Here is a 26993-nt window from a genome sequence, read left to right on the forward strand (position 1 = left end):
CTGCTCCAGCGCGCAAAGAACGATGAAGTATGTGTGCACCCATCATCGGTGCATGCAGTCAGATAGAACCATTTTTCAGGGAGGGGGGATGGCCGCTCTTTGCCATGGGCACTTGCCTTGTCCACGTCCCTTCTGTCATTACCTTTGCCTGGTCCTTTGTCAGCAGTCGTAAGTTAATCGGTGTCCGCACTAGGCCTGACGGGTGAGGCTACCCAGGAGAGCAATTATCAGGCATGAGGGGAAATCCAGGCGGGACAGGATCTGCACCAGGGGAGAAGGCTGGGCCATGGAAGCCTTTGATCGGCTCCAGGAATGCATGTCATTTTCTTTTTGTATGCCCATTTTCCCGCTCGGACTGCTCGACCAGGTGGTTTGTTGTGTCCAAAACCGCGGAGTATATCCGGACGGGGGCTTTTGCTTGAGAGGGAATCAGTGAGTTTTCGGGAAGACAGGAATTGCTTCTTTTTATGGCCCCTGGTCCCCTTCTCCTTCTTTATGAAGCCAGAGAAACTATTATAGCGGTCTCTGTTCCAACAGTCTTCCTATCCTGCTCCTGGACCCTTCATGCCACATAGTTTATGTCTAATGATGTCAGTACTGCATAGTGCTATGATTCACCGTTAACTGCCATGGCAACCATCCCTTGTGAATCAGGGGATTTACAGTGTTGCAGGGAAGCACTTAGAGCTTTCTGGTGGTTTCAATGCCTCTTAATTGCCAGTCCCACGATTCTGTGGGATACTTCTATGGAGGTTAAGTGGAAACTAGTCTGTAATATTAGTGTTGAAAGGGGCCCTGATGCCTTCTGTTGCAGAAGGTTTGTGTTTGATAACTAAGACCGTTGTTGGTGTCATTACTCTGACTTCATGTCTAGGCATCTTGGCCCAGAGGAATTACTCAGGGGAGTGTTTGTGGGATGTGTGTGAGGTGGGGGGGTGTCCATCCGTGGGGGTGTTACACCCGTGTGACTGGCATGGCTGTGTGAGCAAGAAAGGTCACCTCCCTTTCTTACTCACCCCCGGAGCCATGCCAGATCCTGAATGGACCCTCTGGGGCTAAAGCACCATACTCTCGGAGTGGCCATGTTGGATGCGGTGCAGTGCCTTCGGTATGCAAGTATGCCCACACTGTGCCCCCCTCAGCAGTGGTCTGGACGGGACAATGGGAGGTTGGCTAAAGGTTGCAAGCAAGCTAGACAGTGGATGGTCGCCCTTCTGCCACTTTCCAGGCACCTGCATCGAATGACCCAAAGGGAGGTAGAGCCCACTGTCTCAGCCTCGTAGCGGGGACTATGTATTCTCGGCATGGGTAATTCCTCTAGATATATAGTAACAGACCTACAACGCCAGAATATCCCCCAAACTATACGTGTTCCTTCACATTCACTGGGGTTAAGGGTGCAGGATCTCGTGAGAGTGGAAGACCCGCAAATATATATAACGTGCAATTTGCCGGGTGGAAGTTGACCATGGGTTGCGTTGGGGACCTAGATATTCTCTGAGAGAAACATGATGTTCAAATCTTGCGTAGTAATCAAATCTGCAAAATTCACAGGCGCAATGTGGGAGGGGCCCCGGCCGGTCGTGTTCATTTTTGACGGACAATCACTCAATTTTGAAGGGGCGGTTCACTCACCAAATCCACCATATAGGTTGGGAGATTCTGAGTGTTTTCAGTCCCTCTCTGAAGGTAAAACGTTTCCAAAACACTGTGTCCGTACCTCTGGATAAACGGTGTCATACATATGAGGAGTGGTCTGTTGTTGACCACCACCCGCATGCTATATAAATGTGTTAGTCTAAAAGACTGTTTTTTTTTTTTTTTACTGAAAATGGGCATCATTGGCTATCTCTCTGAAATTGGTCCTCTCTTCGTTTTGCACTCCCTCTGATCTAGGAAAACCCATTGTCTTCCTGTCGGCAAACACTGTCGAGCTCTTTGTGTTTCGAAAGCCATCCCCGCAAGCAAGCATCCAGACAATCATTTGCTCTTATCCTATGGTGAGAGGGTGCCCAGAAGTCCCAGCATCCCCTTCCTCAACCTCCCACCCTCCTTAGCAAGTCTGTGCGCTTGGAAGAAGATTAAGAATGAAAGGGCGGGGCACGAATATGGACCTGTATTCCCATGGCAACCATATCCATGGCAACAGGCCAACCAATCAGCCACTTTTCCCTCCACTCTGGTTGATGCAGGAGCGGAGGGGTGCCGTGGGATGGGATGGGATGGGGAGACAACAGAAGGGGGAAATTCCCAGGAAGCACCCCCAAATGCAACTGATACACCTTGCTGGGCAGAGGGTGGGAGAGCTTTGTATTCAGAAGGCTGTGGCTTCAGTACCTGTGGTATTTCAGTTAAAAATAATTAATCTTTGGTAGCAGCTAGAGCCCAACGTACTATTAGAAGGAGTGACGCTTTGCCTCGCGGCGGCAGATGCTGGGGGTGGCAGGAGGATGCTGGAGGAGGGAAACTTATGAGCATCACACAGCTTTCCCAGCCCAGGGTGACCAGATGTCCGAACCACAAGGACAAGGAGACAGTCCCGCAAAATGTAGGGCTTGCAAGAAAAGGGGTGAAGATTGCCCAGTAAAAGCTAGAAAACACTCCTAGAAATGTTCATGCTTTTTCATCATCCTGAGAATGGAGGACATTTTGGGAATTCTCCCTGGACAAGGAGGTTGAGTGTGTAGGACACATCCCGGAAAAGGAGGGCATCGGTCACCTGGCCCTGCACCATCCCTACTGTGTCTGGAGATGTGATGGTGTTGCTTTTTGTCAGAGTTAAAATGCAAAATTCAAGCAGTTTAGCCAGCTTTTATAAATGCCTCGGACAAAAAATTATCACAGACAATTCTGATGCCAATGCACAAAATGGATTTGAACAGCTGGTGCCAGTCACTCTCTCTCTCTCTAACTCTACAATAAGGTGGATAGAGTTAAAGTTTGTGTGAATGTATTTGGGGGATAGCCAGTTGTGCCATACAGACAAGTATCATAACTTCCAAAATTCACAAAACGTCACATCTTTTTAGGTACTGAGGCAGCATGGTGTGTAGTGTTTGAGTGTTGGGCTATGATTCTGAAGACCAGGGTTCGATTCCCCAGCTCAGCCATAAAACCCACTGGGTGATCTTCGGAAGTCACAGCTCTGAGTCTCAGAGGAGGCAAAGGCACACCACTCTGGCACAAATCTTGTCAAGGAACCCCATGACCAGTTCATTTAGGGTCACCATAAGCCAGAACAACTTGAAGGCACACAATAACAAACTCCCATCCAAGTACTACCTAGGGCTGACCTTGATTGGCTTCCTTGATCAGACAGGATCTGAAGCCCTTATTGTATTTGGCCCCCTGATGAAGCGGACAACACTTTTCACCAGTAGAGTCCTTCCACATAACCAATTACAGTGCATGATTCCACTTCACTGCCATGACTACATCCCAGGGAATTCTGGGATTTGCAGTTTGGGAGAGACATTGAATTCAGCTACAAACCCAGGATTCCAGAGGATGCCGCCAGGGTAGTAAGCATGGAATCTAGCACTATAACTGAGTAGTGTAAAAAGTCTTCAGTATTGAAATAAGATGTAAATGAGTAGAAGATGATTTCTGTACGTGGAACTTAAGTTTTTGCCCTGGCAACAAAATGTTTTGGGCTGGCCTGTCTCCAAGTGATGCAGAAATTCCAGGACTGCAGTACTTATCCAAGGTTGATTCCCTTTGAAGGAGACTTGTGGCTCCAACCAGTGGTTATGATGTCTTATAACATCTTGTTTATTTCCCAATAAACATTTTAAGCAGAGTTAGAGGCAGCTCAGCTTAACCATTTCCACCGAGAGCCCAACTCCACTGTTCTAAATTCACTCTCCAGGGTAGAAGCCAACCAATCACCATCCCCCCCACCTTTGCAGAACTGAAACATTTTGCTTCTTACTGTCTCTGTCTCAGAGATCAAACCTTGGTCTTCTTTAGTTTTCTTTTTGCAGGCAGCGTGTGATGAGATTCTTTAAGCAGGAAAAGAGGTGTTTCTCCTTGCAGGTATTTCCTAGTTTTGTTAGGATAGCAATGTAAAGAAATTGGTCCATTTGTTTAGTTCCTATGGCAACACTGGTTTTGACCCCAGAGTCCTGGAGGCTTGCAATGTGGGGTTGCCAGGATTTTTTGTGTTAATATGGACATGCTATTGGTGGCTACACATATGGTTTTCCTGTTGCTTTAAGGTTGCAATTTTTGCAGTAGGTGGTAGGGATGGTGAATTACTTCTCTCAAAAACAATACAGCGTGCAAATCATCTTCATTTTACTGAGACTGCTTCTGGGAGGGTTGGTCTTAAACCAATGATGATCCATTAGCATTATATAAGACCTGCTCCTCATGGAGTGGGACACTACTGGATGGGTTTGACCATAATAGTCTCCATGTCCCCTTGGAATTTGGGATTCTCCTTTGGGGTGAATATGGCTGTAGAAAATGCACTTCAGAATTTCCTACTACTGGGATAAGAGTGTCTGCCTGAATCTGGGAGGAAATGGACTTCACTGGCCTTGATGTCCTTTGATAACTTTGGACCAGTTATTGCCTTGGACCATATGAGAACCATTTACCAATCCAGGCCAGTGTTATTGGTGTGGTGTGGCAGTGGTTCTTCAGGATTTTGGATAAGAGAGGTTTATCTCATCACTTGATAGTGATGATGTTGATCTCCTAGAGCAGTGATTCCAAACTCTGATCCTCCAGGTGTTTGGCTTCAATTCCCAGAAGCCCTAGAAAGCTTGGGCAACAGTCAGGAATCATGGGAGCTGAAGTCCAAAATATCTGGAGGACCAAGGTTTGGGACCACTTCCTAAAATGAGTAACAAGAATGTGGATTCTATGACAAATATGTAGGACTGCAATTACAATCAACCAGTGTTGAATTGTGATGGAGTTCCAGTCCAACATTTTAAGGACGCTGAGAGGAATGTGGTCTAGGAGTCTGAATGTTGGACTATAGCTGTGGCGAACAGGATTGATTCCTGTTCAACCATTAACCCACTGCATGACCCTCTAGACAAGTCACATGCTCAGCTACGAAGATGACAATGACAAACTTTTGCTGAACAAATCTTGCCAAGAAACCTGATGATAAGGTTGTCAACCTTAGGGTTGTCACAAGTTAGAAATGCCTTGAAGGCACACAACAACAAATCAGAAGAAAAACCGTAGCATGTTGGGGGATATGAATCAATAAATCCATAGAAAGACTGCCCATGCTGCCATAGGATTCTATGCAATGTTGCAAACAGTACATAAGTATAGGGCCCCACTCAGAATTAGTGCGTGTTGGGATGGGTGTGCAAACACAACAAGGCTAGAGTTCCACATTCTGAAATTAGTTCAGTGTAAAGTGCAAAACACAAGGAGAATTCTGCTGGATCAGACCAAATGGCTGCATTCTAGTCCCAAAATAGCCAATCAATGTCCCAATGGGAAGCTCATAAGCCAGATATGAAGGCAATTGCACCCTCTCTTCCAGTCGAGTTTCCAAGCAGCTAGATACTCAGAGGCACATTATTTCTGAGATTGAAGAAAATATATAGCTAGCAGACCTAGTGGCCACTGATAGCCTTATCCTCCAAGTAATATTCATTACTGTCTAAAGGGCCTCCACCTTTGTAAGGCCATCTGAAGTCAGTGAAGTAGAACACATTACCATCTAAATAGAATTTCCCATCACTACCGCCACAGCATTAGGTTTACATTATAAAATCATGCTAGACTCTGCAATGGATCCCGGGACAATGTTCTGTGGGTTTTCATGCCAACATCAACTGAGATCTTGAAAGGGATTCTTCTGGACTGGGCACTGCATTCTTGGCCCTCCTGAAAATATCACGTTTCTCCAAAACAACAGCTTGAGGTTGCTTGTTTATTTAGGCTGGCCCCAAATGTAACCAGATGGTAGACCGCAGAATGATCATGCAGTTGTTTCTCTGCATGTCTAGCTTTGCCAATTCAGGCTTCTGCTGTGGCACAACAGTAAGGCTACCAGTAGTGTGGTGGTTAAGTTTTGAAGTGCTGAGGCTCATCATGGCAGTTCCTGTAGCTGCATCTCTAAGGATGATCCAAAAATTCAGGCAGACATATTGATCCATATCAGCAAAGTTGCTCTAGCTGTGTTCATTTCTGCCAGGAGCAGGTCTTTTGCAAAACTAATGGCTCTTCACTGTGGAATCACTTTGCATTACCATATACTGTTGCTAGGACAATCCATTTCCTCATGATTGATTGATTGATTGGCTATATTATTTTTAATAATAATAATAATAATAATTATTATTATTATAGACCGCTATTCCGCAATGATCATAGCGGTGTACAGTAAAATTGCAATACAATGAAAAAAAATTGCAAGGCCTCTCTCCCCCTCAAGATGGTGGTTGGAGGAGGGCTCTTTGTCTTCCAGGCCTGGCCTCTCTCCCCCTCAAGATGGTGGTTGGAGGAGGGCTCTTTGTCTTCCAGGCCAGGCCTCTCTCCCTCTCAAGATGGTGGTTGGAGGAGACCCTGCCTTGGTCTCAGGATGTGGTACAGTTAATTAAATCACCTGGAAAAATTGCAGACATATAGAAATAATTTAAAAACTCAAATAAATTAAACTCTACAATGTGATAGGATGAAATCCAAGCTATGGTCCCAATAGGCCCAGAATATGTGTATGAATAGCCAGCTTTCATTTTGATGCCCCCCCCCCCCCCCCCCAAAAGCCAATCTTGGTACCAGTTTGGACTCCAAAGGGAGGGCATTCCACAGTAAGGGTGTTACCCTCAAGAAGGCCCTCTCCCATGTCTCCATATGATGTGCTGCTCCTAATGAGGAGACCAAATGGCGCCAGATGGTTTTTATACAGTAGTCCTGCCAGCTGTCCATATTGTATTCACTGCAGCCTCTATATTGTCTTCAACAGGAGCCCCACATAGGATATATTGCAGTAATCTAAACAGAAATTTAGCACCAATGCACTAACTACTGTGGCCAGATTGCTCCTGTCCAGGAATGGTTGTAGCAGGAGGTCAAACTGAAACTGGCCCTAGTTAGTCCAGGTCACCAAGTCCACTTGGGTGTTCAGTGACAAATATGGATCTCAGTGTCTCCTCCAGGTTTGAACCCATTTCTCCAGGGAAGAGAAATCCCATCCAAATCAGGTTGCTTATTTATAGTGCTTGGACCTGGGAATCACTGATACACACAGCCTCCATCTTGTTAAGATTCTGCTTCAGTTTATGGGCCCTCATCCAGCCCACTGCAGTGTTCAGAGTGTGCATAGCTCCACTTGGTCAAGGAGAACAGAACTGGATAAGCTGCTAAGGGATAGGGGAGATGATCCATCCCTTTTAAAATATACCCTCCAACTGTCCTGATTTGTCCTAACTATTCTCTATCTCACTTTTTCAGATGCTTTTAAAATTGTCCCAGTTTCTGTCTCTTCACCCTGCTTTCCCCCTATGTCCTCAAGCTTACTTCAATTGCTGCAAAATAGTTTGCACTTAATGAATTCAGCAAGGAGGAATCATGCCTCTCCCAGTCGACTCAAGGAAAAGCAAATGATTGCAGATTCTCCTAACTTCTATGCCCTTCCTATTTAACAACTTTTGCCATCTTGACCACACTCTGATGCTACTTGGTCACATATGTCCTTGTTTTTAATCTGTGAAAAGTTGAAAGGTATGCACTTACTGCTTAAGACATCTGCTGGAAGGTATGCTAAGAAAAATAAATAAAACCCAGCACTTATACTTTGTGGCTTAAGCACAATTGTTGGTCCCAAGTTGGCAAGAACTTGTTAAGTCGACACTTATATATTTTTCTATTGATTCAGTCGATCTTCTCCAGTTGGAATTAATAATTGGATTGAAGCCTTTGAGCCTTAGCTCTCACTACTCCACAAAAGGCTGCATTTATTTATTGCGGCACGGCAAAGGCTCCTCCAAAGCAGACTAAGTGGTGGTGAGCAATTAGAAACTGAATTGTGGGCAGAACGTACAAAGGGGGAGCAGTTGCATGAGCATCATTTATTACACGGTGTGTGGCGCCTCTTTGCAGAGCCGCCCTTGTGCAGCTCTAGTTTTGATATGTGAGTTGGCTCAACCACAGAGAGGTGAAAGACAGAACTTGGCAGTAAGAAAAGGATCCAGTTCCAGGAAATAATACTTTATCAATAGGACAATCTGTTGCTTTGCATAAGGACTAAAAGAAGCTGCTCCATCCAGCGGCAAGTGGCGTGCCTGATCCCCCCAGGGAAGTGTTCAGCCCTTTGGGCCAGAGCTGGATAGACATGGGGATGTACATCTTCAAACATTTCAGTCTCATAAGTGAAAAAGAATAACTTAGCAATTTTTCTTCCCTCTATGAGAAAATCCTTGAAAACTGTGGTTTTTGAGGACTATTTGCAATTAAAGAATTATTCCATGGAGAAAATAACCACACATGTTTTTTTACACAAAAAATAATGTTTTAAATAAATACAGAAGTAGTAGTTTGTAGAGAAAATCATGCTTTCTGTGTGACTCCCACCCCCACAAGAAGCAAAGATTTTTTCACACAGAATAATTCTTGAACCACAAAGATTTTCAGCCATCAGAGTTCTTGATATTTGGGAAATTCCTGGCATTCAAATATTTACAAATATTCTTTCCAGTCCTACACTCCCTTTGTGGGAGAAAGATGGCACATAAATAAAATAAGAAATATAAATACTGTGACTGGAGAAGGCTCTAATTCTGGTCTGCATCAACTTCATGTCTTTGTTTTTGGGTACCATTTGTACTTCAGGGGCAAATGTACTCCAGGGATGGGTCTCTTTATAGCCCTTATCACTGGACGACAATCCTTATCACCCTCCAAGAGCTCTGAACATTTATTTTTGGTCCACAACTCCTGTCATCCCCACATCTCTGAAAATCTTTGGACTACAAGTCCCACAATCCCCTGGCCAGTGTAACTACGGTCTTCTGAGAGTTCTAGTTCCCTAAAAAAGTAACACTTTCCATCTCCTTGCCTGCCATCACCTACACTGGCTAGGGCTGATGGAAGCTGCAGGCCAATATCTACAAGGCCATAGGTTGCCCACTTCTCTACTGGTGCCTGGTTACTTAAAAGTTCTTTCTACTTCTTGGGCTAAAACCAAGAACTCTGGCTCCTTCCCATCCTGAGATCAAGGTCCCCCCCCCATGACCACATCAGTTTTTCTGTCCTATGAAATTAGAACTCTGCAAAGTGACTGACAAAAAGCTGAGCAATGGCTTGGTTACAAAATGCACGATTTGTAGATGGGATGCACTATGACAAGATGTGGTAATGGAAGCCATTAGCTTTGATGGCTTTTCAAAAGGATTCATGGAGGGAGGAGCACGATCTAATCCATCCTGCCAATTTAGACATGATCACTAATGGAATCTCCATGTATAGAAGCAGCCCTATATATACTAATAGCAAACTCATTCTTTGAGTGCCAACCATTATTTTGTCCAGACAGCACCATGTATACATAATACAGAGGCATCAGCAGGATGCATGAATCCCTATGGTTTATAAAAGTACAGCACTGTACCAAAATAAAATTGGGGAAAAAAAGAAAAAGTAACTGTGTATGTGTGTTGTACAACCATCAAATAGCTCAGGACATGCTCAGTGGCCTTTAAATGCTGACTGACTATTGAAAGAGAAGGTGGAACAGGAGAGAGTGTACTGAAAAGAGATGTGGCTGGTGGTTGGAAAAGTTAACATTCCACACAGCAACATTTTGTTGAAGGTCCCATTTGTATAATTTTGAATACTAGGGAGACTATCACATGGGGAAAATCGGGGGATTAAAAAGGCATTTTCCTGGGAAAGTCGCATGATCGCAGTGAAAATTTTCAGACGGTGTTGCGATCTAAGAGGACTTATCCCGGAAAGAACAAGGAATGCTCTAGCAGCAAACCATTCATGGGATTTCCCCATGAATTGTTTGTTGCTGGAGCATTCCTGGTTCTTCCTGTAATAAGTCCTCTCAGATCACAATGTATGTAAAAATCTTTGCCACAATCGTGCAGCTTTCTTGGGAAAATGCCCTTTTAATCCCCTGATTTCCCCTCATGTGATAGTCTCCTAGGAAGGACAGGGCATGACTTTGATGCCCTACTTGTGAGTAGACAAAAGACCCTGAACAGTCATAGATATGCCTGATTCCTTCTCAAATCTTTGATCCATCCATATTGGTTACTGTGAGGATCTATGTCCTGAAGGCACCAAGTCCCATCTAACCTTGGAAGCTAAGCATGGTCAGGTTAGTACTTGGATGGAGTACTGCCAAGGAATACCAGGTGCTGTAGGCTATGCTTCCTCAGTCACCCAACTTTCTCAGCTGTTTTTAAAATGTCCCAGTTTCTTTCTCCTCCTCCCACTTTCCCTCTTAGCCCTTAGCTTACTTCAGTTGCTGCAAAGTGCAAAAGTAGTCAGTACTCCATTCACTCATAAGAGAAAGAAGAGGGGAGGTAGAAGAATTTTGCCCTTCCACATAGGCTCAGGCAAAACCAAACTGTTGCAGCATTTTCTAGCTTGTATGTCCTTCCTCATGAATAACTTTTGGCATCGTGATCATACTCTGATGTTGCTTTGCCACACATATCCTGGTTTGTATTTTTGAAAGGCTGGAGAGCTGGAGGGCCGCCATAAGTCAATAGGTGACTTGTAGGCATGTACACATTTACATCTGGAGACCAGGGTTTGAATCCCAGCTCAGCCTTGGAAACCCACTGGGTGACCATGGGCAAGTCACACTCTCTCAGCTTCAAGAGAAGGCTACATCAAAGAATCATGCCAAGAAAACCCCATGATAGGCCCTTAGGGTTGCCATAAGTCAGAAACAAATCAAAGGCACACAACAACAACCCCATGATAGGCCCTTAGGGTTGCCATAATAAGTCAGAAACAAGTCGAAGGCACACAATAACAACAAACACATTTACACACAGAGGGGCTCTCCAGGTTTTTTAAAAGGGGGTTTTCCATGTCCCACCTGGAAATGCCAGAGACTGAGCCCAGAACAGTCTGTAAACATAACAAGTGTTCTGTCACCCAATTATAGCCCTTCTTACATTCAAAAATAAAACTCTGAACTAGTCCTTGGCTTTGCTGCAATGGGGTTGGGAGACAAGCATACATACACACACAGACATCCTGCACACTGAGAAGGCTTCCCTATTGTACAGCTGTGATTACCTGAAGGAGACTCTTCATGTGCAAATTATAATTGAATCATAAAATGGAGAATAAAAAGAAGGCCAGCAGTGCCAAGCATGGCTGTGTGAATGTTAACTCCAAAATCAATAGGATTTGCTTCAGATGAAATATGTTTAGAATAAGAATGCTGAAGGGAAACATAATGTTGATTTTTCCTTCAGAAATCTAATATGCAGGCCAAAGTTTCTCCCCACCCCTGAGAAAAGCACTTTGGGTTTCTGCCCCATATATATATATATATATATATATATGCCTGATACTTCCCTGCTTGAACTATCGGGACATTTACCCAGCAAAATGAAAATCAGTAAAGCTGAAACATATTGTAATATTCCCTCTTTCTGATGTCGTTGATCTAGCATTGATCTCAATCACTTTGTGGTTGAAAAAGCCACATTCCTAACTCACTGTCCTGCTCTCTAAAAATCTGAAATGCATATTGATACACACATACATTGAATATAGGCAAACATCGCAAGGTTGTTGTAAGAATTACCTGAGAGCATTCTGTCACTATTAAGGAAGAAAATGGTGACGTGACAGAGGAAAAAAGGTGAAAGCAATAAGCACGCCAAGGTCTTTTTTTTTTAATCACTGGAAGGGGACTTTTTATGGCTGCCTGTTGTGACAGGTGTTGGCCCTGCCAATGTTTTGTAGAGATAATTGTTCAGTCTCCTTAACTATCTCCTTACTAATCAATGCCTATCAAAGGACAATCCTTTTGCTAGTTTGGTTTTTTGCACGCCTTCCTTAAAAAAAGCATTATATAAGCAACCTCTCACTTTGGGCTGAACTGATGCATCTCGGGGACCATTTGGAAATCTAAAGCATTCCTATCGCTTTTCGGCATGGTTAGCTTTTTTTAGCAGGTTCCCAGCAATCCTTGTTATTGAGCTTCTGGCTCATTTTTGGCATAGATGTTGAGCTAGCTGGAGTATGGAACAGCAAATATTAGCAGGGTCTCCAAACAGCAATCTGACTATTGTGCATCTTAGCTCTGTAAAGAGATGCTGCAGCATCAGACCCTTCCAAAAAACCAACATAATTAAAATCTCTGCAGCCTTGGTTAATGGCAGGGCAGGGAATAGCTGGGGGTTGACTGGAGGTTATTGCTAGATCTCTCTTTACCTCCTTCCCGCCCGCTCCCTCCCTTCCTCCCTCTCTCTCTATGCTATTAGAAAGGGAATTAGGATGGACACGTGTGTCCTACCTGACCGAATCCAATTCTCTCTTTGAAGGGCTGTCCAGTCCAATGCTGGTTTAAGGAGGGGAGGGGGACTAAGAAAAATGAACTGAAAGGGGCCTTGAAGTTGCCCACTAAGTTATCATCCACACTGCAGGCTGAAGAGACATGAAATGCCCTGTTTTGTCAGGGATGATCCGGGTTAATCCTCTCTCATTGCACTTTTTCAGCTGGTCTTAAAATGTCCCATGCCTTCTGGGAAGGGCATGATTCTGCACTCTCTTCTTCTGCCTGGCCTGCATCTGCACTGGAGAAATAATCCAGTTTGACACCACTTTAATGGCCATGGCTCAATGTGATAGAATTCTGGAAAATGTAGTTTGTTGTGGCACCAGAGAATCCAATCGCATTGAGCCACGGCCATTAAAAGTGATGTCAAACCAGATTATTTCTCCAGTATGGCTGCAGCCCTGCTGAGCTATCTGAATTTTAACTATATTTGCACTTTGAACTTAGTTTGCAGCAACTGAAGTAGGCTAAGGACAAAGAGGGAAAGGGAGAGGAGGAGAAAAACTGGTACATTTTAAAAAAGCTCAAGATGGGATGACAGATGGCTAATCGGGCACAAGTTGGAGTGTATAGAGCAGCAATACAGTGGGGCCTTGTTATATGCTAGGGTTTGGTTCCAAGATCCCCCGTGGGTAACAAAATCCATGGATGCTAAAGTCCCATTAAATATAATGACATAGCAAAATGGTGTTCCTTATAAAAAATGGAAAATCAAGGTTTGATATTTGAAATTTATCCTTTTTTTTAACATTTTCAAACCGTGGATGCTTGAATCCGTGTATAAAAAATCTGTGTATAAGAAGAGCTGACAGTACTTCTTTTTCTAAATTACTCAACAATGCCAAAAACTTCATGAAAGTGCAGGGGCTCCCTAGGCCACACTTTACAGAGTCCTAACTTGATTAAATCTCAGAAATCACTTCTGTACCTGCACCTGTAATATGAACTGTCATGTGCAAATTTCACACAAATCTGTATTGTCATTTGTCCTCTCTCACTTTATTTCTTTTTTTTTGGGGGGGGGAGTGGTTATAAGAAGATTTGTGGGGAAACAGTTGAGAATTTTCATGGCAGGAACCAACCATCTTTGTTGTGGACTCAAGATTCTGGAATCTTGGCTTTGAATCTTGGCTGTTAGTGCTCTAGGAGGTTGAAAGCACCCAAACCAGCAAGGGTGAAGGTTAGCTGGAACAGGTAGACATGCCACAGCCTTAGGGAAGGCTTCCATTGGGGTGCTGGAGGATGGGGTGGGGTCGCATAGAATAAATGGGGAAAGGATATGAAGAGGGATTTTCTGGGAGATTTCTGTTCATGGTTTATGTCAGGGCCAGAGAATGTGTGGGTGACTGTTGGGCCACAGCTCCCAACATCTTTCATCATTGACAATGCTGGCTAGAACTGACATGTAGGGTTACCAGATCTTAGTTTTATCCTTGGTCTCAAAGCTTGGGTCCTTTTCTTCTGTCCTCAAGGGTAGGGGGACAATCTCAGGGTGACAGAGGATTAATTAGGGTGAAAATACTATCTTTAAAATTATGTGTGTGTGTGTGTGTGTGTGTGTGTGTGTGTACGCACGCGCGAGTGTGTATAGCAATGATTAAGGAAGGTCAAAGAAGAAAGTGCAAAGGCAGGCTTACTGCCAAACATAAAGAAAACAAAAATAATGATCGTAGAGGATCTACATCAATTCAGCTTTGATAATGAGGAAATTGAAATAGTCAAAGATCTCCTGCATCTTGAATAAAACATTGATCAGAATGAAGACTGCAGTCAAGAAATAAGAAGACGACGAGGAATGGGAAGGACAGCTATGAAATAATTAGAAAAGATCGTAAAATGTAAAGATATCAAACTGAGAAATATTATTAGAATCATACAAGTCATTATGTTCCCCCATCGCCATGTATGGATGTGAGAACTCAAGAGTGAAGAAAGCCGACAGAAAGAAAATAAACTCATTTGAGTTGTGGTGCTGGAGAAGAGTGCTGATTACTGCCAGAAAGACCAATAAATGTGTTCTAAAACAGATCAAGCTTGAACTCTCCCTGGAAACCAAGATGGGGAAGGTAAGGTAGAAGGTAGCAGAAAACGAGGAAGATTGCATGCCAGATAGCTAGATTTATTCATCATGGAGGTTGCGGGCCTGAATCTGCAGGAACTAAGCAGAGCAGTGGAGGAAAGAAGATCTTGGAGGTGTCTCATGCATAGGGTTGCCATGAGTTGGGGTCAACTTGAAGGCAGTTAACAACAACAATACACATGCACACACTTTCCCTCTCTCTCTCTGAAGGTGTTGCACTCAATTAGCTCAGTAGGGGGAGAGGACATGAAGGGATGGCATCTTGCCCTACCCTACAGGCTCAGGCAAAATCAAACTTCTGCAGTTTCTCCTGGTATGTGTGTACTTCCTCATGAATAACTCCTGCCATCTTGACTACAGTCTCATGTTTCTTGGCTACATGCATCTTGGCTTTCATCTATGAAATGTTGGAGTTTAGGAAATCTTAGGACATTTGGGGGGGGTTGGGAAGAAGTAGGGAAGGTACAGATTGAGATTCAGGTGCTAATGAATTATCAAATAGTTGTAATCAATGTCTCTTTTCCCTGCCCCTAAGGATGCAAGATGATGAAAATGAAGGTGCTAAATTGCGTGCTGCTTCCAGCAGCCACCGGGATCCAGGTAAGGGCCAATATGCTGACCCAGCTTTCTTGATCTGTGGGACTGGGGGGTTTCTGATGCCTAGCCAGTCCACATTCTCCTCCCCCTCTTTTATCCTGCAGTATCCCATCAGACGTAGCTGCCAGACCCAGCTTTTAATATAATTATTCAGTCTAAGTGCTATTCAGCTGAAATGCATGCCAGGAGAAATGCACAAAGGCAATGATGAAGAAGGGGAGATGAGGCAATGGGGTCGGCATTGAGGGGCTGCAGCATAACCAGTGAAGCAGACAAATACTTGAAGACAACCCACTGAAACCTTCTATGAGGCAATACAGCACTGAAACAGGGTGGGTGGCATGAAGCTGTCTCAAGCTTTTAAGAAGAGCTGAGAAAAGTTACTTGAGGGCAGGGGGACATCTCCCACAATCTGCTCCTCCCATTTAGTCTTAAGGGATTGAGAAGCTTTTAAAATTTACTGCTCCCTAATTGAATTCTAATTCGGGCTGCATCCGGATCCTATTGCATTAATTTTTGTCACTGATGCTGCTGGGTGGTAACTTCCAGATAGAATCCGAGTTCAGCCAGCCGATTTGCAATGCCGGGAAGTTCCCAGCTTTGCAAATTGGTGGCTGAACTCGCATTCTATCCGGAAGTTACACGGCCTGCACCTGCCTGGTGGCGGCAGCAGCAAATATCCATGCAATAGGAGGATGGAAATACACTGCCTCAGGAGTTTCTGAATGGTACTGCAAGATTGATGCTTTGTGGATTTTTCTTATGATTGTTTTCTGAGTTCTGTTCCCAGCTTTCTCACCCTAGATGATGCCTTTGTTGGTGTGTGATACATGCGAATTGCACTGCTAGCAAAAAGCAGAAATAAGTAGCAGTAGATTACAATGTTGGTGATTTAGGGATAAGGGAGTTTTCTGAAAGCTGCCCAAGGAGGCAGGCAGGGAGGGATTTCATTTTGGTTAATAGGAGCTGCATTTAAAAGCAGAGTTAGGATAAGTTCTTTTTACTTGAAAAAAGGGATGGCTTTTTGTTAGATTACTATAGGTTATTAAAAGCAGTGCTAGGAAAGTGTTTAAAAAGAGCTGATTTTCCCCGTTTAAGGCAGCACTTTGATAACATAATTTCCAACCAAAGAAATATTGGGGCTCGACAGACCACACCAAAAGGGTGTACTGTAGCCACCCGTTTTTTGTGCCTGAAGGAGTCCGCAGCAACCAAACCATGCGGGCTCCCTCTGCACCAAAAAGAGCCCGGTAAAAGTGGGGGTTTTGGCATACATGGCTGCTGCCATCAATGTACCATTGGCACACTGTGGCACATCAATGTCGCAAGCACGGCGCCCTGACGTGCAGATGCTGTGCCCCACTTGCATCATCATGGCAGTCCCCATGGGGATGGGAGGGTTCGGGAGTGTGTGGTCGCTGCGCACTCCTGCACCCTAATTTTGGCCAGAGGACGGAGCTTTTTGCCTGTCTATATCGGACCATTGTTTCATTGGTTAGCCTTGATATTTTTTATTTGAATGACATGCTCCTCTGAGCAACTGTACAATGTATCATGCTTAACATTAGCAGGGCCTGCCTTCTGTGACATTACTGGGCCTCAACTCCTTGTGGCATCACCAGTTTATCCATTGATCTCAGGTTTTCAGGGGTACTCGGATGCTCCTGACCTGACAGCCCTAGACTCTGGTTATATTGCAAAAGGGAGCACAGCACTGTGGTTAGCTTCAGTTCAAAGGGGGAGAGGTTTTCTTATCAGATTAAATGCTTTTCAACTGGATCCTTTACATCTCCTCCCAAGGAGAGACTAACAGCAGCAAATGGGAAAGGCTACACAGTGACAGTGATGGCAAGTCTTCTTTCATCCTCAACCTTCCAGATAAAACAAGTGCTGGTCTTACTGGCTACAGGCAGCTAGAATGCTGGACTTGAAGTTGGTTTGGCAGAGCCGTTCTCCTTAGATCAGGAATGGGGATCATGCATTCTGTGGTCTAGATGTAGCTCTCAAGGCCATTTTAGCAGTACCTAACCATTCCTTGATCCTGATTTCTCCACTCACTCTCCAGAGAAAGAAAGAAAATAAGATTTGATGTATGTGTTTCTCCTTAAGATATGCTCACCTTTGCTCTATCACAGGGGTGGACAAAGTGAGGCTTATAAGCCACATCAAGCCCTTCAGATCACAAAGTGTGGCCTCTGAAGCACTTCAGAAGCTTCACCCCCCCCCCGGTCAAAATGTTACTTTTTTCACACTGGTTTTGGGCACTTTTTCGCACCCCAAACCAACCCAAATGGGCAGGTTAATGCTCTGAGAACCTCCAGCCCCAACTTCCCCAAAGGCAACACACACGCATACACAAAACCAAAACACACACAAATCTAAACTGGCCAAAGTGATAGCCAGAAGTGATGTTAGCACTTCTGGCACACAGAAACACAACAGTGTGGGACACTAGAGGGGTACAGAGGAGAGAATGGTCCCATCCAATCTAAGGTTGCACAGCCCTGCCTTAGCAGACATGCCAACCCAGTGCAAGTAGCCTTTTCAGTTTAGGAGTGATTTTGCACTTGCTTCTTGGTTCATGTGGTGGCCTGGTGCAGCAGCCTCTGAGGCTGGAAAAATTGCCCACAAACTGCCCACGCTACCTTAGGGTTTTATTTTTAATGGTTGTAGTTTATGTCTTCAGCTCAGTTGTTGTTGTTGTTGTTGTTGCTTTCAGCCCCATCTCCCGTTGAACCTGAGAATGAAGAGGCATCATCTCCTCTTTTCCTAGAAATGGAGCAGCCAATCCCTCGTCCACGTAAAACTTCGTAAGTACAACACATTTGTTGTTGTTGTTGTTGTGTGCCTTTAAGTCACTTCCAGCTTCTGGTGACCCTAAGGCAAATCTAACACAAGGTTTTCTTGGCACATTTCTTCAGTGGGGTTTTGCCATTGCCATCCTTTGAGGCTGAGAGAGCATGACACCCGGGGTCACCCAGTGGGCTTCATGGCTGAGTGGGGATTCAAACCCTGTTCTCCAGAGTCATAGTCCAATGCTCAACCTACTATAACACCATTCTCAAGCTTAGGGCTGAGTTATAGTGCACCTTAGGCTGAGTTATAGTAGTATCAGGGCTGGCCCTATCATTTGGCAGGCTTGGCAGGTGCATCAAGGGTTAGATAATGGAGGGGGAGGTGTAGGAGGTGTAAGCTACCCTCCCTGTCTGTTTCTTTCAGGCCTTTCCAGATGTTCCCTTGGACTGCCTTCTACCAGTCTCATTCCATACATTTCTACTGTCCCAATCTGGCTGGGACAATTCCAGTTTATCTTCTGTTCCCTCACTTTTTCAGCTGCTTTTAAAATGTCCCAGTTTCTTTTTCTTCCTCCCACATTTGCACTTGTCAGCTTACATAATTTGCTGAGTTGAAAGTGTCAAAGTAGCCTGAACTAAATTTGCTAAGTAGGGGAAGAAGAGAAGAGGGGATTGGAAATTATCGCATGTGCCTTATGCCGTCTTTTCCTGGATTAGATACTGGATGAGATACATGATGGGATAACTGTAAATAATGGATCTTACTGCATTTGGCAGGCTTTGTCAGGTGCTTCAAGGGTTGGATGATAGACGGGGTTGTGTGATGGAGGTTGCTATCCCCTGATCTAAGACTACTCTAAATAAATAGAGGGGGATAGGATTTTCCCATCCTTGAAAAGCTGCAGGATAGTCCCATGTTGCATAGGGGCTGCATACCGGCTGAATACAGCTGGCCACAGGAGAATGTGGTAAGAATGCAGTAAAATATGTGTATATCCCATCGGGGGAAAAATGGGATAATCTCCATAGAATCTTGCTCTTCTCAGTAGGCTCAGGCAAAAGCAAATTGCTTCAGCTTCTCCTAGCTTACTGTATGTGTTCTTCCTTAATAGTAATTTTTGCCAACCTGACTACATTCTGATCTTGCTTAGTCACATGTCTTAGTTTTCATGTTAAATGTTGGCAAGTAAGCCCTTCCCATCCTTTTATGCTGATAACCCAATGGACAGAAGAAGAGACATGTTAGATCAACATTAGAGCCCTATTAAGTCTTTGTTTCCTACTGTGATCTATGGAAGCCACATAAGCATGCCATGAGTGCAATAATACTCTCATAGCTGCGTACAGTATCATCCAAAATCCACAAAACAGTGATATCTTTTACTGGGCTAACCAAAATACACATTATACGGGTTGCAAGCTTTCAGAGCTCCATGAGCTTCTTTTATCTAGTGCTTCAAAAGCTTGCAACATGTCTAAAATGCATTTTGGTTGTCCCAATGAAGATATCACTGTGTTGTGGATTTTGGATGATACTGTACTTTGCTATATGGCCAACACAGCTACCCCGGGATATATACTCTTGTGGCTGCTGAGCAAATGCATCTGAGACTGGAAATAATACATAATAATTGCAGCTAGTGTAGCACTTGTTAGCTTTATCCTTTCAGTAACACTCATTAAGAAGCAAGCCCTTTCACACCTAAAATAATTAAGTCCAAAATCTACAATGGCCTCACTGCATCACTGATTGCAAAGGATTCCAGGTTGGAGTCCTGAGAGATTTAGCCCCATGGTCCTCTGAGACCTTGAAAACAATGGTCATGAATCACACAGTTTTATTGACTTTTCTGAAATTATTGTGACTCAGCTGAGTAACAGCTTGGGGTTGCTTGCCTTTATTTAGAGTGGTCTTAGATCAGGGGACAGCAACTGTCTGGGATGGGTTGGGCTAAATGAAAACAGATAGTAGCACTATAGAAACACCTGCTCATGTTCCACATCAGTTGATGTGGAGAATACCCATTATCTTCCAAATAGTATGTTCTAGTAAGAAAACATCAGGCTACCTTCCTCAGCCATTAAGAAAAAAAAAACCTTCCTGCCAGAGGAATATGTGGTAACAATATTTATGGCTTCAAACTGGTGTTTGATATCTAGCTAAGAAGACAAGAAGAACCCTGTTAGACCAAAGGCCCATCTAGGTCAATATCATGTTTCTCACAGTGGCCATCTTGTTTTTCTGCATCTTTTTCAGCTTGACATCTGGTCTGAGATGTGACCAGAATTGTACGTAGTCTTCCAAGTGTGGTGTCACCTTAGATTTCTGTACTTTGATACTGACTGTTCTGTTTTTGATCTCTTTTCTAATAATGTTTCCTAGCATGGAATTCACCTTTGCACAGAAGCCAAACACAGGGCTGGCCATTTTCATTGAGCTTTCTATCACAATCCCTGTTGGGAAATACTTAACTTCCATAGGTTAACATGCAAACTAGCAATTAATGAGTATAGGCATACAAATTTAGCTAAGCGAACAATCTCCAAATCCCTCTCCTGGTAAGTCATCACTTGCTCAGGTCCAATCAGTGCATATGTGAAGGGTTTTTAGGCCAGTATGCATCACTTTACTAATCTTGAACTGCATTTGTCATTTGATTACTCATTCCTGGATTTTTTAGCAATCCTTTCTTAGCTCTTCATTATCGCCATTCATTTCCTGCCCCCTCCTTGTATCTGATCGCACTGATTACCCCAGCTTCATATATTTATGAACAAGATTAAAGGCATAATTACCAATACAAATCTATGAAGGTCTCTATTGGGAGAACTGTCCATGCATTGTGACACGTTGTTTCTGCTCTTTCTTTCCTATTCCTCCATTACAGTATTTACCTTTATGTCCTACCTTTGCCCCTCACATTTCAGGGTGGTTCTCCTTCTTCCCATTTTATTCTCACACCAATCATATGAGAAAGCTCAGGCTTAAGGTGAGGTGGGAGGAAAAAGAAAAAATTGGCTCAGGCTTTCCCAGTGAATTTCATGGCTCGGTGGACACTAGATCCTGGATCTCCCAAATCCCATTTCGACACATATGCTACAACATTTTATATATGGAAACTGGGACACATGTGGTCAAGCAACATCAGAATGAGATTAAGATTGGAAAAGTTGTCAGTGAGGGGAAAAAACCCACACAAATAAAGGGCGCGCCTACACAATAGAAATAATGCAGTGTGACATCACTTTAACTGCCATGGCTCCATCTTCCAGAAGCCTGGGATTTGTCATTTTGTGAGGCATCAAGCACTCTTGGGTAGAGAAACCTAAAGACCTTGTAAAACTACAAAATCCCTGATTCCATAGAATGGAGATACAGCACTTAAAGTGGCACCAAACTGCATTATTTCTGCAGTGTAGATGCATCTTGGATGAGATGGCAACAGTTTGCTTTTGCCTGGGCCTACTGGGAAAGGCAATACTATGCCCCCACCTCTCTTCTCCCTTCTGCTGAGTTAATCGAGTGGAGACTACTTTGACAATTTGAACTCAGTTTACAGCAACTCAAGCAACCTGAGACAAAGGGGGAAAGTGGAAGGAAGAGAGAGAAACTGGGATATTTTAAAAGCAGCTGAAAAGTGGGGGAACAAGGATTATTTGGAAATGTCACAGTAAAAACTGGGACAACTAGAGGGTATGCTAAAAGTAATCACTATACCGTGCTGGCTTTTAAGCAATATATTTGCTTTTTCAACATGACAACAGTTTTCTTTCTCTCCTTAGGCGTCAATACATGAAGCGCATCATTGCTGAATACGAGGCTCTGGACATGGAGATGCCCTGCATCCGCAAGTTCCCCAAACCACCAGCAGCCCGTCCCCTTTGTCTCTGTCTGGAGAGCCCGGTCAGTCCTACTTCATTGGGAGAGAACAGTTAGGACTAGCTTCATATTTGAGGGAGGTCCTGTGCAAAGTTCTGTCCTGGCGGATTGCCTTTTCTGTCAGTGGGTGCCCTGATGACAATGAGGAGGAGGAGGAGCAATTTTGAGTAGTATCAAATGTCTGGGTCCAAAGTGAGTTGTTGTTGTATGCCTATAAGTCATTTTGACTTAGGGTGACCCTATCATGTGGTTTTCTTGGCAAGATTTGTTCAGAGAAGGTGTGCCATTGCCTTTCCCTAACACTGAAATCATGTGGCTCAAGATCACCCAGGGAGTTTTATGCCCAAGTGGGGAATCAAACCCTGGTCTTCAGCACGGGGTTATGTGGTGGTGTGGGATGCAGCCTAGAACAGGTGTGACACCAGGATGATACCTCCTTCCACTGTGCCCCTCCTAGCTTCACCATGGTGGTGAAGAAGAGGCCTGAGTGCACCTCTCCCTGGTTTGCTGTGGTGGCAGAGGCCTCCTCAGGAGGAGACCCCTGCCGCGGCAAAGGAGAGGCTTGAGAATGCCCTTTGGGCTGCCACCCCCGATAGTCCCCTCCCACACACACCAGGTCACACTGGGGAAAGGATGCCACTGGTCACTAGAGTTGCAGTCCAACACTCAAATCACTATGCCACATGAATGAACTCTTAAGGGTTTTAAAGCCAATCTGTCTTTCCAAGAGCCAGTGTGGTGTGGTGGTTTGCATGATGGGCTAAGACTTGGGTTTTTAATTTATGCTCAGCCATGTAAACCCATTGGGTGACCTTGGGCAAGTCACACTCAGCCTCACATGAAGGCAATGGCAAACCCCCTCTGGACAAATCTTTTCAAGAAAACCACATGACAAGTTTGCCTTAAAGTTGCTGTTAGTTGCAAATGACTTGAAGGCACACAGCAACAACTGCAATTTCATCCTGTCCCCTTTCACCTGCCTCTTAAACTAACTTTCACTTCCTCCTGTTTTTACCATGTAGAATAGATGCCTCCTAGGGTAGCCACAAAAAGGAGAAAATGCATAATTGAAGAAAGAGGACAGAAGAGAACACAGATTTGCTTAAAACCTGCCAATTCTGTTTTCTCCATATGTGCACATTTGAAAATAATGTTTAAGTTGTAACTTATTTTTAATTTTAAATTATAATTTAAATGGAAATCTAATACATCTGCCATATCTAAGGAGAAACCCTGCATCCTGATGGTATGTCCAACTAGAGTGAATCCATAGAACCAGTTGCTGAATAACTGGTTTGATATGTCTATCTCAGTGAGGACTAGTGTAGCAAAGCATATATGTAATTGTTTTCAGCAAACTCCATTGGAAAGAATAATACGTGAGGAAGAATTTTGTGCAGTTTTCTACTGTTATTTGAAGTGTTGTGGAGGAGGGGGGGAAATATCTAAGCTATTTTGTGCATGAACAGATACACACATTTTTTGTGCAGAAAATTAGCAGAAAACACTCCTTCCTGCACAGAAAAGGGGTGGCAGCTTGCACAAACACCATATATTTTCGAAGGCTTTCCTGGCCGGCATCCATAGTTTTTTGTGGGTTTTTGGGCTATGTGGCATCTGAAGGTGCCAGCCACAGATGCTGGCTAAATGTCAGGAATAAACTCTTCTAGAACATGGCCACATAGCCCAAAACCCCACAAAAAAACCATATGTCTTTTTCTCTGCATTGTAATTCCTTTTCAACTTTGGAATATTCTAATATGGAGAGAATACTGTGAAGGAAATTCGATTTACGTCCTTAGTTGGTACTACCAATAAGATTCAGGACATAGGATTAATGACACCATGAGTGAGTTACCTGTGAGCCTTCTCAGATTGTTGTCTGGGTGTCAGCTGTTGATGGGCAACATCAAAGTCACTAGCTTTCCTCTTTTTAAAAGGTTTTCTTTAAAACAGGCTTGGGGCATATCCACACTGCAGAAATATAGCAGTTTGACACCACTTTAACTGCCACGCATCTATCACAGATTCCTGAGATTTGTAGTTGGCTGAGGCACCAGAGCTGAATATCAGACCATGCTAAATACTTCATCAGACTGCAAAGATGTCACCATGACAGTTAAAGTTGTGTCAAACCACTTCATTCCTGCAGTGCGGATATTAGGTTGGCCTGGCCAGCCCTTTGAGCAGAGACTTGTGTTCATAGAAAACCCATGAGTTCCAGTTTTCTCTCTTATTAGTATAGAATATTTGGGATAAACAGGAGAAGATGGCTCAATACGTTTATGTTCTCTTTGGGAGCTTACTAGAGGCATCCTGGCTGACTGCTGATGGAACTGGAAGATGATCAAGGCAACTCTTAAATGCTGATTGAGCCTTCTGCTTTTGCCATGCTTTCTTCATTTGGGCAAGTCGCTTTAGTGCAGTTTGGGCTGTGCAAGGCTGTAGTGGGCTCAATGCAGCTGAGGAGTCATAAAAGGCTATCTTAAACCCACACTGCAGATTTCCGTTAGAAAGAAAGTAGTCCCTACTGTGTGGACCTAAGAGCTGGCAATAGTTGCAATGGAAGCTGACAGCTGAACTTTTTGTTTTTTAGCCTGAAAAGGAGATGAACCATGCGGAAGTTCTAGCAGCTGTAGAGGCAGTCATTCCTGATGCCTTTGAAACAGGCCTTCTGCGCAGCATTCAATTTGAGAATGGGGAAGATAGCAGCAATAAAATTGATGGTCCTTCCGAAAATTTTATATCTATTTCAAACACTCCCAATAGTAATCAAAGACAACTTTTTCAAAACCTGGCAAAGAGACTTAAGTAATTTCATCTGGCAAAAAAAGAGACCAAGAATTAGACTAAAAACGTTGCAAGATTCAGTAGAGAGAGGTGGACTAGGCTTACCAAATTTAAAACTATATTTTGAGGCATGCAGTTTAATGTGGATAAAGGAATGGATTTTGCTAAAAGATGATGAATTGTTAGAGATCGAGGGTGACAAATTAATATTCGGATGGCATGCATATTTGGGATACGACAAAACAAAAGCAAATAAAGATTTTAACCTACACCACATTAGAAGGTCATTACTTAAAACATGGAACAAATACAAGCCCAGAATTATGGCTAAATTCCCTAATTGGTTCTCTCCTCAGGAAGCTATTCAAAGAGCAGAAACTAGGCAAAAAACAGAATGGCTAACATATTCAAAATTATTAAAAAAAGATAAAAAGGGAAACATAGAATTCAAATCACATAATGAACTTCTGGAGGAAGGGATAGACATTGATTGGTTTAGATATTGGCAAATAAGAGAAAGATTTAAAATGGACTCAAAAATAGCAAGTATCGCGGTGGAACCATGTGAATTTGGGAAAATCATAGATAAAGAAAACCCTAAATGGATATCTGAATTTTATAAATTATTGCTTAGTTGGCATCAAGAAGAGGAAGTAATAAAAGAAAACATGATACAATGGGCAAAAAACATTGGCTACCCTCTAAATCTTGACAGGTGGGAAATAGTGTGGAAAAAGAGATTAAAATATTCGGCTTCATATAATTTGAGAGAAAGCTACTATAAAACCTTTTACCGCTGGTACCTAACACCAGAAAAGATATCTAAGATTTATAAGTCAACAAACAATCTATGTTGGAAATGCCAAAAAGAACCAGGAACTCTATTTCATTGTCTATGGTCATGTAAATTAGTTAGAAACTATTGGAGAAATGTATATGAGACGATAAATTCGATTATATCAACAAAAATCAAATTTCTCCCTGAAATTTTTTTATTAAATATGTGGGAAGAAGAAGTAGACAGAAGACACGGGAAGGTTTTATATTATTTAATATCAATGGCGAGATTGACGTTAACGCAGAAATGGAAAGGAAAAAAAATTCCAAGCAAAAAAGATTGGTTAATGAAAATTTACGATGCAATAGAAATGGATAAAATGACACAGTTACTTAGAAATCAGTCTTTAGAGGAAGTAAATGAAGAATGGGCGAAAGTGTTAGAAAGATTGAATAAGGAATGGGGAAAGATAGCAACATTTAGCTTTTGTAAATATTAGCTACAAAAAAGATATAAAATAGTAGGAAAAGTGTACTATTTTTAATAATTCATAAGAGTTGGAGAGTTAAGTTGAAATGTAAAATCACGAAGATTCAAAATAATAAAAGTACAAGATGGGTCTAAAATGTAATACGTATAGGATCAATAATCAGATAGCAATAAGATCAAGACAAAGCTGAAAAGGAAATTTTAGAATCTATACTGTCGCTGTAGATGGACCTTTGAAAGGAAAACAATTATGACACTGTAAAATTTGAAGTAAGTTCAAAAGGGTAGATAACAAAACAACTATACCCAACAGATTCAGAGAGAGAAGTCTGGTAAGAATGGGAAGAGAGATAGTGGAGGAGTGGAAGAGAGAAGAGAAGGAATGAATGAACGATGGTAAAGCAAGTGATGGAAGGTGAGAGTAAGTAGTAAGGATGGGGAAGGAGAGGAGTGGAGAGGTTATTGGATGGGAGGAAGAGAAGAAGGGATCTAAGGAGAAGTTGGAAGAAGAAGAAGATAATAACAGGGATGAGTTCAATTAAAGAGAGGGAATAAAGATGGATACAAGAAAAGATAAGAGGTAAAGGGGAAAGGAAATCAGTAAAGAAAGAAGACATGATACAAAACTGAAAGTGTATGGGTATAGTGTTAGACCCACCTCTTTAACATGTAAATATATAAATGTATTTATATTCGTACAGGTAACCCCCTGGATCACGTAACCCTTTCTAGATCTATACTTTGTCTAACTTCTCCCTTCGATGTACAAACTGATATGATTTGATATCGAGATATATTTGTTATTGTTGGTGTGCGGTTTTAATTTTCAATAAATTTAATTAAAAAAAAAAATAAAAGGCTATCTTAAACCCACACTGCAGATTTCCGTTAGAAAGAAAGTAGTCCCTACTGTGTGGACCTAAGAGCTGGCAATAGTTGCAATGGAAGCTGACAGCTGAACTTTTTGTTTTTTAGCCTGAAAAGGAGATGAACCATGCGGAAGTTCTAGCAGCTGTAGAGGCAGTCATTCCTGATGCCTTTGAAACAGGCCTTCTGCGCAGCATTCAATTTGAGAA

General features: G+C 43.0%; 2 protein-coding genes across 5 annotated transcripts in view; both read left to right on the forward strand.

Moving 5' to 3' along the window:
- LOC121933510 (RNA binding protein fox-1 homolog 1-like) overlaps positions 1-26993 on the forward strand; it is a 576905-nt gene that overhangs the window by 5915 nt on the left and 543997 nt on the right. The window lies entirely within an intron of this gene.
- Positions 3990-26993, forward strand: part of C6H19orf81 (chromosome 6 C19orf81 homolog) — a 24181-nt gene continuing 1177 nt past the window's right edge. Inside the window, exons 1-5 of one of the 4 annotated variants that reach the window (XM_042473360.1) lie at positions 3990-4035; positions 15124-15188; positions 17905-17995; positions 21764-21884; positions 24457-24557. In XM_042473360.1, coding sequence (XP_042329294.1) covers positions 15125-15188; positions 17905-17995; positions 21764-21884; positions 24457-24557 — 377 coding nt within the window. In that variant the 5' untranslated portion in view covers positions 3990-4035; position 15124. Of the gene's footprint in view, positions 4036-5597; positions 5667-5926; positions 6016-7013; positions 7134-15123; positions 15189-17904; positions 17996-21763; positions 21885-24456; positions 24558-26993 lie in introns of those variants that run through there. The other 3 variants (XM_042473362.1, XM_042473361.1, XM_042473359.1) reach the window with 3 other exon arrangements.

This window comes from Sceloporus undulatus, chromosome 6 (assembly GCF_019175285.1).
Source record: "Sceloporus undulatus isolate JIND9_A2432 ecotype Alabama chromosome 6, SceUnd_v1.1, whole genome shotgun sequence".
Taxonomy (NCBI): domain Eukaryota; kingdom Metazoa; phylum Chordata; class Lepidosauria; order Squamata; family Phrynosomatidae; genus Sceloporus; species Sceloporus undulatus.